Source organism: Mustela nigripes, chromosome 1 (assembly GCF_022355385.1).
Source record: "Mustela nigripes isolate SB6536 chromosome 1, MUSNIG.SB6536, whole genome shotgun sequence".
NCBI lineage: Eukaryota > Metazoa > Chordata > Mammalia > Carnivora > Mustelidae > Mustela > Mustela nigripes.
In genome coordinates, this window is record NC_081557.1 from 259,837,679 (window position 1) to 259,851,557 (window position 13,879).

The 13,879-nt window shown below is 39.1% G+C and overlaps 1 protein-coding gene across 6 annotated transcripts in view; it reads left to right on the top strand.

The window, feature by feature from the left end:
- Positions 1-13,879, top strand: part of SLC4A4 (solute carrier family 4 member 4) — a 457,437-nt gene that overhangs the window by 299,662 nt on the left and 143,896 nt on the right. For all 6 annotated transcript variants that reach the window (XM_059385129.1, XM_059385136.1, XM_059385120.1 and 3 more), the window contains one exon: positions 7,667-7,824. In XM_059385129.1, coding sequence (XP_059241112.1) covers positions 7,667-7,824 — 158 coding nt within the window. The remainder of the gene's footprint in view (positions 1-7,666; positions 7,825-13,879) is intronic.

A 13,879-nucleotide genomic window follows, 5' to 3' on the forward strand; every position in this document is an offset into this window, starting at 1 on the left:
ACCTAACCAGCCACAGGGATAAAGATGTCAGGTCTCTCTCTCTTGCTATCTTTTTAAATCCATTCACTTGTCTTTCTGTAAGAGAAAACACTTGCTTCTTGTCTTCAAGGCACTGTAGCCTTCCCAGTAGAAAAAAGTACCAATGAATTTGTCAAACTCTACTCCATCAAATTGGCCATGTTCCCCCTCAAGGTGTAGAGAGAGGGAGGGGACAGAAGCAGAATCATCTCACTCTTGTGAGTGAAAGAGCACTTTTTTCCTACCCTATCAGTTAATATTGTTTGCATATAGTAAATGAATAAATTTATACTCAAGTAGCATAAATAATTTACTAAGATGCTGTTTGACCTAGGCGTTCTCTCATACTTTTGAGTTCCTTGAATCCTAAAGGTATGGATTTATTCTCCAAAGCCATTATCTGAGGCACCACTCAAGAGTCAGCCTCAACGAGATTAAAATATAGGGTGACCATATAATTTTTTTTGTTTTTAGCACAAGACACTTTTGAGAATGAAAGAAGGCAATAGCAATTATATCAGCAAATGGGGTAAACTGGGACTGTCATGAAGAAACTGATAGGTATGGTGACCCTACTTTACCACAAAATATTTCTTTGCAGTGGAAGGATATAGTTCCTGAGTGATCTATAGTGAGCTTAGCAGATGAGTTTGTTTGGGAAGGAATAAGAGCTATCAATTTTCAGAGAGAGTGGAAGGAGGGAAATCAGCAGGAAGAAGAAAAGATAAGCTAAGAGGAAGAAAAGAAGATAGGAAGGTACACCAATAAGAAAGCCAGGAAAAACCTCTTTACCAAGGAAAGCAGGTGGATGTTAGCATGTAGACATGAATCATTAAGCAGGATGAACTGAGAATAAATACAGACTGGAACATTAAACTTATTCTCATTGAGAAAAAAAGAGAATGCATAGAATGCGGTAGCAGTAGGTGTAAGCTTTGTAAAAATAATGAGAAAGTATCCTCAAGTTTATATGATTTTTAAAACATCACTTGTAGTAAGAACATCAAACAGCCCATAGGATCCATTCTAATAAATCAGATTCAAAGGATAAACCATGAATATTCCTGGTTAAAAGTGACACTTCATAGCTGATGCACTCATTTTAAAATATGCTAATTAATGGCAGACAAAAGAGGTAGGGTTTAAATGACTAAGTGCTTGGGAATACTTCTCAGGTGATGCTGTTGGTCAGAGGGTGAAAGTAAGGAGGCTAGGAGAACACAGTGGTAATCAAATGGTCATCCCAGTCACTTTATGGTTGGTTGGCCATTACTTAGTAATGGGTCCCATATAGAAAACATAAAAATTACCTTCACAGAAGAGGGCAGGAGAATCTAGGACCTGAGTAGAGTATAGAAGATTGACTTTTCAATTAGCTATATATGATGCATATCACTTGTGTGAGTAACTTTGATTTTATCTCACAGAGCTATCATCCCAAGTAACCGATCTCATCCCAAGTAACCTGTCTGTGACAGGCACTTGTTCTGCTTTGTCCAATCATAATCTCTAGTTTCTTGGCATGCTAATACTGTGATCCCTGAGTCTTAGAACACCACTCAGAAAGTAAGGAAGTACAAGAAAGTATAAAAATGAACATGTGTGGCAGAGGACAAGCCATATACTTCTGAGTATTCATAGCAAGATCTTACTCTGGAAGAAAGAATACAAAGTAGTATAAAATGAATCCGAAATGCACACATCTGGCTGGATTCACAGAATTGGTGGTGTCCCATTTGAAATCAATTTCGTTGAGATCAAGTTTGGTAAAAGGAATTCGTATTCACCGTGTGTGTTCTCATAGTTGACCTTGCATAAAATCCAGGCTGTGTATCCCTTGGAGAAGCAACTAGTGATATATAGGAAAGGAATGCCAAACTTTATCTTTGGAATTCAATCCAGATGAGTTTATTGGGTGATTTTCAACCTGATTTGAAAGCCCTGGATTCTGCTCTTTCTTCATTATTTGCTCTTGTTCTTTTAGTTTCTGGTTATTCTTTACCTTTTTGTTCAATGTTTATGACTTTTTCTTAGAGTAGGGTTTGTCTCTTCTCTGCAGTGCCCACTACCAGGGTTTAAGCATTCTAGGAATCCATAAAGTTTGAAGAGAATTAAATGGAATTTAGAGTGGATTTAAATGGGAAGTGAGAAAATTTGTCCAAAATAGCATTTTAAAATGTTTTCAGGGGCACCTGGGTGGCTCAGTGGGTTAAGACTCTGCCTTCATCTCAGGTCATGATTCCTGGGTCCTGGGATGGAGTCCTGCATCGGGCTCTCTGCTCAGCAGGGAGCCTGCTTCTCTCCCCTCCCCCCGTCTGTCTCTCTGCCTACTTGTGATCTCTCTGTCAAACAAATAAATAAAATCTTTAAAAAAATGTTTTCATATCATAATATGCCTTATATATCTCCAAGTAGGAGATAAAGCATTCCTAGGCTTATAGGCATATTCAAGGCTCTGAGAATATCTGGAGTATAGAAACATTTAATCTTAATTGACTTATATTCCTCAAATATATTTGACAAATACATTTTTTTTTCAAAGGGTCTGGACTCTTCAGTAGACAGAAATCACCTCAAATTAATTTAAACCCAACATGGAATTTTCTGGCTTATGCAATAAGTAAGAATTCTTCTTTTTTTTTTTTTTTTTTTTTCTGTTCCAGGTTTTATTAATTTTTTTTAAAATACTTTTTAATTTTTTTTTTTTTATAAACATATATTTTTATCCCCAGGGGTACAGGTCAATAAGTAAGAATTCTTGATGAGTTCACAGAATGGAGAAGTTGCAGGATCTCAGGGCCTGGGACTTGGGACTCAGAAATCTCTCTTGTCATCTGTTTTTCTCTCTTGCTTTCATCTACTTCCTTTTGGGTGTTGACCTCATTCTCTCCTAGTGTGGACAGTCTGTGACAGGCTCTTTCAACATGGAGGGGAACAACCTCAAGTGAAAGGAAAAATGTTGATCTTTATACAAGTAAAATACTAATTAACCAAAAGGGTTTGGTTCCTGCCTGAGTCACATATCCATCCTTTGGATCAATCACTGTTATCAGGGGAGGAATCTTCTAAGATTGGCAATATTCAGGCCTTTTGTCCGTTTAGATGGCCTGGTCAGTGGGGTTATGTCTAGAACCTTTAAGAGAGGCGTTTGGACAGCTTATTGGGAAGAGCAGAAATAATAACCACCCTTCATTCGGTCAACAGATATTTATTCAGCCTTTCTCTTCAGGCACTCTTTAAGGCATTAAAGGTACAACACTGAACAAAATAAATGGATATTTCTTCCTTCATGGAACTTACTTTCTAGTGGGGTGGCAAGTAGTAAAGATAATAGCTAAAACATGGCATGTTTGTGATAAGTACAAAGAAGGAAAAAATAAAGTAGGGAAAAGGAGTGAAAAGAATCTGTAGGGAGAAGGAAGTTGATATTTTAACTAATGTGGCTGGGGGGAGATTCACTGATGAAAAGGTGACTTTTAAATAAAAATCCAAAGAAAGTGAAGGAGGAAGCTATGTTTCTTCCAAGACATTACATTCAGAAGCAACAGCAGGTGTAAAGGCCCTGAGGTTAGAGCGTACCTGGCATGTTTGAGGGAGGACATGGAGTCTGGAGTGGTGGGCATGGAGAAGACTGGAGGAGAGCAGGAGGAAATAAGGTCAGATTGCAGAGAAGCCAGGTGATGCTGAGGTCGTGACTTATCCTCACAGCATTGCCTTCCCTCTTAGTGAAATGACTTTGAGAAGCAGAATGGCAAGATCTGACTCCTGATTTGACTGCTCTGGCTACTTTGGTGAGTAGACTGGAGGCAAGATCAGAAGCAGATAATCCAGCCAGGAAGCCAGTGCTAGTATCCTGGAGAGAGAGATGATTGTAGCAGATGATAGTGGACGAGGATAGAGGCAGTGGAGGTGGTGAGAAATGATCAGATTCTGGATATACTTTGAACGTGGATTCAATAGGATTTGCTGGTAGAATGGGCATGGTGTGTGAGAGGAAGGTAAGTGTCTAAGATGACAGTAAGGTCTTGGCCTGAGCAATGAAAGGATGGTTGCCATTAGCCAGATGAGGAAGACTGCAGAAGAGCCAGTTTGAGGAGACTGTTGGGTGGGCTCAGTTTTTGGATAAGTGAAGTTTGAAATGCTTATTAGACATCCAGGTGGAGATTTTCTAGGTCTGGAGTTCAGGGAGAAGGTCCCGGCTGAAGATACAAATATGTGAGTCATCAGCATATAGAAGGTGTTTAAAAGCATGAGCTTTGATGAACTCACCAGAGAGTGTGTGTAGATAGCAAAGAGCCCCTTGGGGGCTGAGTACTGAGGTACCTCAGACACCATATGTGTTTATTTTAGAAAAGGCTTTTGAGATCTGCTGATCTAAAGGAACATGTCTTTAGAACTACATCTCTTTAGAACATGTAGAATATAGTTTACTTCCTTTGGCCTTAAAAAAAATATATATATATATATATATATATATACTCCTATTTTTCCAATATGGGGATGATAATCTCATTAAATGTAGCATAGCACTCTAGCATAGCACTCTAAGACATTCTGTAGAGGAATATAATTGACTGTGGGCTATTCTTCATGTATTCTGAGTCAGGTAGTTAATTAGTGACAGATCTGGACATAGGTTCTAGAGTGAGACTTGGGAAACTAACCTTCCTGGGCATTTGATGGATTTTGGTCTGATTTTTAGTGCTACAGAGCTCATTCTTTCCATTCATAATATTTATTACAGCTGAGTTATGTGCAGTGTAGTTGCCCAGTACAATAGGGGATAAATTATTCTCACCCTCAGGAAATTGGGGGAAAAGATTTAAACTTTCAAAAGTATGATTCAGAAGTGAGTACTTCCAGAGTTCCCAAGAAAGTGGGGTTGAGATAGTTAAATGGCTTATACTTAGATGTTTAGAGGAGGTAGAAGGATGTTTAGAAAAGGTAGAAATGTGGAAAGGAAAGTTTTTATAATGAATGTGGGAGTCTACATAAACTGAATAAGATTATCAGATTACCTGCCTAATTAGACAGAGCAAAGAGTGTGCTGGAGAGATGGGAAATAAAATCAGATTATTATGAAGCTGTTCGTAGTGGGAACTCTCTGGAAAGAACCCAAGGAAGATTATTCTAAGAATGATATTTTGTTAGGCATTTGCGCCACTTAGCTGTACCCTGTACTCTACTCTATGTTTTGGAAAACAATTCGTTATTGCAGCTTCCTTAGGTGATAATAACAGTTTTGGCAATTTGATGTTTTTTAGACCCTTCCCATGACTGCTGCTCTTTCACTATTTATAGACTCAAATAGTTTTTTTTTTTTTTTAATATTAACATTTCTTGGAGGACTAATGGTATAAACTTTGGAAAATTCCCTTACTTCTTAGAAGTAGTCATGTTCCTAACATCTAAATATCTTGCCTTTGCTTTTTCTTTGTGTTTATTTGGTTCCACTAAATTATTAGCCCTGATGTCCTTGCTTTTTGCCTCATAACTTGCTTCTTAGATGAACTACCAAATTTAAAAAATTCTGTAAAAATGCTAATGAGGGTGATGGAGTTTTAGGGATTACTTCTAATGTCACTTATTTTCTCCAGTTAATAACTCTGCATATGGGGGTGCCTGGGTGGCTCAGTAGGTAGAGCATTTGAGTCTTGATATCAGGGTCCTACGTTCAAGCCCCACATTGGGTGTGGAGCTTACCAAAACAAAACAAAACAAAAAACAAAAACAAAAGAGAGAGAGAGAGAAAGGGAAAAAACATCTATAAATGGAAATTGTTATTATAACCCCTATAACTTTTTTTTTTTTTACTGTAACCTTTTTATTAATGGGGGAGATTGGACCATGTCTGCCATCTCAGCAGTAATTCATGGCAAAAAATACTGAGTTCACTGGTAACGTTTGACCTAAGGGAAGGGCCTTTATATTGATGATGAGTATATCAGAAATCTATGCCTTTCATATGGCCCTGCAAAGTTCTTATCTCCATCTTCCACGATTGTTGAAATGTCTTCCTTGAGCTGTGGAAGGTGTTTCCCATTCACTGAAGAGTGCTTGAACAGGCCTGTTCTAAGTGGAACTTGAGGAAGCCCAGGAAAGGGACAAATAGCACCTGTAAGTTAAGCTTTCCAAGTGACCATAAGAAGCAACCTTTATTCCCTGAGAAAAATCTCTTTATACTTTTACCTCCTCCTCAAATTTCCACCTACCATCGCTCCCTTCCTCCTCAGCTTACTTCTTAGTTCTTGCTCAGTTCAAGGTTACTTGAATTACTTCTTTGGTTGTCCCCTGTATCTCCTGTAGCAGTAATCTGTCTCATTAACATTCCGAAGTGTTAGCACACTTGCCATTAAGAAGAAATTCTCTATTTTATGTTTTCCTTTACCTACTTTCCTATTCCTTGCCTTTTCTTGGTAGCAATATTTCTCGAAATAATTCTCTCTACTGCCTGTCTCCACTTCTTCACTTCCTGTTCTTCACCGGGCACTCTGGTGTCCACCGTAACTGCTCTTGTCAAGATCACCCAGCACCGCCATCTAGATGAATTCATTCATCCATTCTTAGTTCTCATCTTATTTGAACTTTCAGCAGCCCGTGACTCAGCGGATATACTTTCTTCATCAAGCCCTTTCTTCACCTGATAGTTGGTGTATCCTGGTTTTCCTCTGACCTGAATGGCTGCTCTTTGAGGGTGTCCTCTGCTGAGATCTCCTCCCATTCCTATAAAAGATAAAGTGGTCCAGTGTTTAGGTCTCATCCTTCTTCTCTATCTACACTCACACTCAAGGTTGTGTCATCCTGTCCCATATTCCTAAATTCTCTTTATCTGGTAATATCTTCTAAATGTACGTCTTCCAACTTCACCTTTCCATCTGGGTTTTTAGTAGGCAAGCCCCACCTAAAACTTCCCAAACTCCTTATGGTGGCCGTCAAGGCTCTTACCACCTGCCCCCCACACCCGTGCAATATTTCATTTGCTGCTGTTTTCTCTTCTTTGCTCCTTTAACTACCCCCCGCACTCACCTCTTACTCTACCTGTCTGCCAAGCTCTTTTCTGCCTCGAGCCTTTGCACTTGCTGTTCTCTTTGCCTAGAATATTCTTTGAGCAGATCACTGCATGGCTTGTCCCCTCAATCCAGTGTAAAATGTACTTCTTCAGAGGCTTTCCCTGACTACCGTATCTAAAATAGTACCTTCCAGCTTGTTTTATTTTTCCTTCTTAGCACTTATCACTACTTTAAATAATACTTTATTTCTCTTCTGTTAGAATATGACCCAAGAAAGAGAGAATTTGTTGATCTATCCCTGTATTCCTAGGGGTTAGATCAATGGCTGGCTCATAGTAGACTCTCAACGTACATAGTAGACTCTCACTTATTGAGCAAGTGAATAAATAAATAAATAGTTTTATATGTAAATGTAGTTTTAGGTGTAAGCCATGTGATTACACCTTCAATATTTTTTGAATCCAAAGTACAGAGTAATGTTTATATAATAGAAGGGTTAAATGTAGTAGAAAAATGGCTAGCTAGAGCCTGTTGTGTGTAGACTCATATAAAGGAATTGCCTTGGGTGATATATGGAATATCTGTTTTTGTTCCCTTCTCTGGAAATAAATTGTGTTTTCTTGGCTCTTCCCATGCAGCTGAAGAATAAGTTCATGAAAAAACTGCCACGTGATGCAGAGGCCTCCAATGTGCTTGTTGGGGAGGTTGACTTCTTGGATACTCCTTTCATTGCCTTTGTCCGGCTCCAGCAGGCAGTCATGTTGGGCGCCCTGACTGAGGTCCCTGTGCCCACACGGTAAGCTGCTCCCTAACCTGCTGGGGTCTACTATGTGCTTACAGAGTGGTTTTGGCTATAGAATCAAGGATGCATCCAGAGCACGCATCTTGGAAAGGTTTGATCTGAAATAATGATTTAGCCTGTCTTTCATGCTATTAAATTACTTGGCACTTATATAATAATAATAATAATAATAATAATAATAATTGTAATAACTATTTGGGCCATGTACTGATTTATTCATAAGGATTAGTTGATTTAATTCTCACAGTAATATATATATTTTTAAAGTTTATTTATTTTAAGTGATCTCTACATCTAGCATGGGGCTTGAACACACAACCCTGAGATCAAGAGCCCCTCTGACTGAGCCAGCTTCTCATAATAATATTTTTCAAGTTTAAACTTTAAGTATATGGATTTTACAGATGAAGAAACTGAGTCTGAGAATTTAAGTAACTTGTCCAATGTCATACAGATGGTAAATGCTTAAGAGGTCAGAGTTGCTTTGGGTTGCTCTACATTTTATCAGATAATTGGTAGCATATACATACATACATACACATGTGTGTGTATAAATATATATATGTAACTACGTGTATATAAATATTCACACTTTTACTGGTTTTGTAAATGTAAAATCATTAAGCTGCTCACTTAAATATGCACACTTTTACTGTTTTGTGTTGTATCATATCAATTCTGATTCTAAAAGGGAGCGTATTAGGATTATTACGACCACGTCCCCACTGCACCAGTCCAATCCACCTCGCAGCTGAGCTCGAGAGTTTGAAGCTGGACTTACCGAGTGCTGTAGGTAAACAGGAGTTAATACTTCAGCTTGTGCTAAAGAAGCATTTAAAGAGAAGTTTGTAATCTTCAAGTTGACATCATAAAATTATCACGTGAGGGGGGTGCTTTTTTATGGGCAAGGACAGGTGACTTCCATCTCTTTTAGGTTTCCTCACGTGAGCAAGAAAGGTTGTGACTCCTCCTCAGTGATCTCAGATGGTCTCAGCCTCATACCCTGAGACAAGGGGCTCCGGGTTTGCTTTGAGCCAGGTTGGGAGAGAAATGAGAACCTTTCTTTGTGGCCTCCCGAGTCATAGATTACAGGCTCTTTTTTTTCTTTTCATACAGGTATTTTCTCCTTATTCTTCTATTTCTTAGACACTTAAAATGGGAATAATACTAGTAGGCAGTCAGTGGACAAATGGCAAATGACAGGAAATGATCATAACTTACTCAATTAATGGTATCATCACAATTCGTGTTTTCCGTAACTTGGTTGTTCACTTGAAAACATTGCAGCCGAGCCTTGCACGTCTACCTGAGCAACCACCTGCTGGGCTGCTCGCTGACTCAGATCATGGCTGACGTCTGGCTCTTGTGCCCCTGTGGTTTCTTTCATGTCTCTTTGGACTAATTTTATTGGGGCTTAAAGGAAAAAAAAACAACAACAAAAACACGTCACGAAGTGTTAAGTTGCTCTTGCGTTTTCATTTTTCTTACTACTTTTCTCTAGAAGCTACAAGAAAGACTATTTTAAAGGGCTTTTTATTTAACAAGAACAGGAGTTCCTTGTGCGGCAAATCATGACCATTTGTGTATCTCTTATCACCTGCTCCCATCTGGCTCATTCTGTTCTTCTGTGCAGGAGCGTGTTTCCAGTCTGCAGGTGAAAGACAGCATCATTTGAATGAACAAAAGATGCTCGGCAGTTCAAGGGAATGTAATTCAATAATGCCATAAAACTATTTCAGGGCAATAATCTGAACAATATAGCCAAGCATGTTAACATTTTTCCAGGAAACAGTTTTATCCATTTGCTGTCCCCTGAAGCAGCGCATGCTGTAATCACTGAGCAGGGAGTCTCATTAGCCTTTTTGTGTATGAGTAATGTGGGGCCATCGACAATGGCTGCATCCTGTGAAATCCAATCAAGGAAATCCCACAAGGAGCGGTAGTCATTGTGAAGGACTGCCTCTGTACTCAGTGGTGTGCTTTAAGGCGCTCCCCTGTCCTACTGCGGGGAGACCTGAAAAGTCTGGTTTTGTGGACATTTGCTAACTGTCATTTTTCCTTGAGAAGGAGGAAGAAAGTTATGCTCTTACATTTATGATTGTTATTATTACTCTATGTAATAAGTAATGTTATGGCCATGTACTTTTTTTTTCTTTAATAATTTTTTATTTTTTATAAACATATATTTTTATCCCCAGGGGTACAGGTCTGTGAATCACCAGGTTTACACACTTCACAGCACTCACCAAAGCACATACCCTCCCCAATGTCCATAATACCACCCCCTTCTCCCAAACCCCCTCCCCCCAGCAACCCTCAGTTTGTTTTGTGAGATTAAGAGTCACTTATGGATTGTCTCCCTCCCAATCCCATCTTGTTTCATTTATTCTTCTCCTACCCACTTAAGCCCCCATGTTGCATCACCACTTCCTCATATCAGGGAGATCATATGATAGTTCTCTTTCTCTGCTTGACTTATTTCACTAAGCATGATACGCTCTAGTTCCATCCATGTTGTCGCAAATAGCAAGATTTCATTTCTTTTGATGGCTGCATAGTATTCCATTGTGTGTATATACCACATCTTCTTGATCCATTCATCTGTTGATGGACATCTAGGTTCTTTCCATAGTTTGGCTATTATGGACATTGCTGCTATAAACATTCGGGTGCACGTGCCCCTTTGGATCACTACGTTTGTATCTTCAGGATAAATACCCAATAGTGCAATTGCTGGGTCATAGGGCAGTTCTATTTTCAACATTTTGAGGAACCTCCATGCTGTTTTCCAGAGTGGCTGCACCAGCTTGCATTCCCACCAACAGTGTAGGAGAGTTCCCCTTTCTCCGCATCCTCGCCAGCATCTGTCATTTCCTGACTTGTTGATTTTAGCCATTCTGACTGGTGTGAGGTGATATCTCATTGTGGTTTTGATTTGTATTTCCCTGATGCCGAGTGATATGGAGCACTTTTTCATGTGTCTGTTGGCCATCTGGATGTCTTCTTTGCAGAAATGTCTGTTCATGTCCTCTGCCCATTTCTTGATTGGATTATTTGTTCTTTGGGTGTTGAGTTTGCTAAGTTCTTTATAGATTCTGGACACTAGTCCTTTATCTGATATGTCGTTTGCAAATATCTTCTCCCATTCTGTCAGTTGTCTTTTGATTTTGTGAACTGTTTCCTTTGCTGTGCAAAAGCTTTTGATCTTGATGAAATCCCAATAGTTCATTTTTGCCCTTGCTTCCCTTGCCTTTGGCGTTGTTCCTAGGAAGATGTTGCTGCGGCTGAGGTCGAAGAGGTTGCTGCCTGTGTTCTCCTCAAGGATTTTGATGGATTCCTTTCGCACATTGAGGTCCTTCATCCATTTTGAGTCTATTTTTGTGTGTGGTGTAAGGAAATGGTCCAATTTCATTTTTCTGCATGTGGCTGTCCAATTTTCCCAGCACCATTTATTGAAGAGGCTGTCTTTTTTCCATTGGACATTCTTTCCTGCTTTGTCGAAGATTAGTTGACTGTAGAGTTGAGGGTCCATTTCTGGGCTCTCTATTCTGTTCCGCTGGATCTAGCAGCTATATGTAGCAACAAGGTTCTCTAGTTAGTTACTGGCTGAATGTACTTGAGCTTGGTGCTTGGACCTGCACTGGTGCCAGCTGGGTGGATGCTACCTGCCTAGGTACCCTTCTTGCCATGCATGTGAAGGCAAACAAATTGTTCTTTGATATTTGGCGACTTGTTATGACAGGTTTATGATTCTCCCAGTATCTTGTGGACCCTTAGCTCGCTGTCATCTTTTGTCTGTCCATGGAGGTTGCCACTCACTCATATTTATGAGCGATGTAGGGGATAAGTAGTATTATTCCCATTTCACAGCTGAGAGATGGAGGCGACGGGGAGAACCATGTTCAGTGCTAGAAACAGAACTGCAGATTTCTGACTTGAAGCCAGGCTTTTGGGGAGAATCTAAGGAGCTATGTAGAGTGGATTTGAACAAAGTACGGTTAAGGTCTTCCCATGAAGAAAAATAAAAGACCCTGATAGTTTGCTCTTTTCTGATCTTGATTTTCACATTTAAGGCAAATACTATTCAGTAAGTTCTGGTCCTCTACAAAATTAGAATATTTACCCTTTCCATATCACTGTCAGTTAATATTATTTTATGTGATACATGGTGATGTGCCCGAGAGCAGCAGTTTGTGCTTAATTATCAAAGCCATAGAAAATCTCATTTTAGGGATTGGGATGGAGATCCTGCTACTTCAGTCCTGTCGTGTCCAACAGTTCAGTCGCTAGCTGCTGCTTACCATATGTAATGTGGTTGGTTATGGTGCGTTTGTGGTCCTCATTTATCTATTGTGGAAGCTACGGTTTAGCCATGGTTTCCAAAGCCGCTAAATATGAATAATGGCTTATTTGATTCACTGCTGTTTTGAGAGCAGGGAGTAAACGATTGGTACATGCTGAGTTTATTCTAGAAATAGCTGTGATATATCAGGAAAGGGGGGTGCACATCCTTTCTGAAAAGATTGAGTGGTTTAGGAAGGCTGGCTCTTTTTCTGATATTATGCCCTGTTTCTGCCTATAATTATTTTGTGAATGTGAGTATAGTCCTTTGGTTCCGGACAGAGATCATCTGGTACTTATTTTTGTTGTGGAGAATGCTAGAGGCACCCTCCCCAGGCATAATTAGGTCTGTGAAAAAGCTCACAAGAGTAGAGGAGCCTCATGCAGATTCTTGAGACAACTAGCACTATCAAAATTCTAACTATGACTTTATTTCTGGTTATGAGTGGATAAAAAGAACTCAGTAACATAAATTAATTTATTTTCCCCAGCTGTCAACATGGCTGTGCCCTTCCAGCCACACAAATGTGATGTTTACTCTAATTTGTTAATCAAGAAAAAAGCTTCTGGTTAAAAATAACATCTGTCCATTGACAAAAAACAGCTTGGGTCATGAAAGGAGTTTTCAGTTGTATAAAAGCTGAGTTTGGCAAGATATACTTCTATCATAAAAGTTGTAACAGCTTTTGCTTCTTTGAGGGTTAAAGGGAAAAGAACATGTTTCAGGCAGAGGGAACTTCAACTTGATGAGTTGTTTTGTGTTGCTACTTTTCCAGACCACTCATTGCCATTTCACCAAGGCAGTCCAAATTAGGGGGTTCTTAAGGGTTTCTGTTCCTACAGAGGAAATTCTTGACCCAAGGTGATGTTTCCTGCTACCTACAGATGGCTAGATTTCCTCTATCATTTTCAAAGTTTGAATTTATTGAATGGTCCCTGGCTGGAGTAATGGAAAAATTTCACTGATATGTAACATTTTGTTTCTGTTGGGCAGAATTGATTCTCCATTAAAGAATAAATAAATAAATAAATACATGTATTAGTAAATATTTTATATTACATATAATATATATCTGGGTTTTTAAAGGAAAAATTACATTATCCAGGAAAGAGAAATTGTACCTTTATATTTAAGTTACTGAAATAATATAATTCTCATATATTGGGCTTATTCCTATAATATATATTTTAGTCACTATTGGTCTACTACTTCCATTCGTTCTTTGGTACTGGTTAGCAGAGACCAGAGTAAATGTTTGCAGAAAACATATGCCCTCATCTCATAGGGCTTAAATTAGAGGGTCCGTTACTCTCCCAGCTCTTGGAATAGTTACACATCATCTGCCAAAGTTTATTGAGGACTACCAATAACTGAGCGTATTTGTTTCACTTTCTAACAAAATAGTATTTTTGGCTTTGTTGCCATATAGCCAACCTGATAATTAATTCATGTGTCAGTTGATACACGTGTATGTATTTCCATGATGTGTATTTGCAAACTCTCACGGTGTGGGAGATGTAGGGCAAGGTAGGAAGAGGTACAGAGTGGTCCCAGAAAGATTTTAGTTATTATGTCTTACTGAAACACTAGTGTTTAGACACATTAAAATAGCAAAAGATGGTGGGTAAAGGAACCCCTTTATTTAAAAATGTGTCAGGTAAAGGATCCAGATGTTTGATATTTTCTCTTGCTGCCCTGCATCAGTCC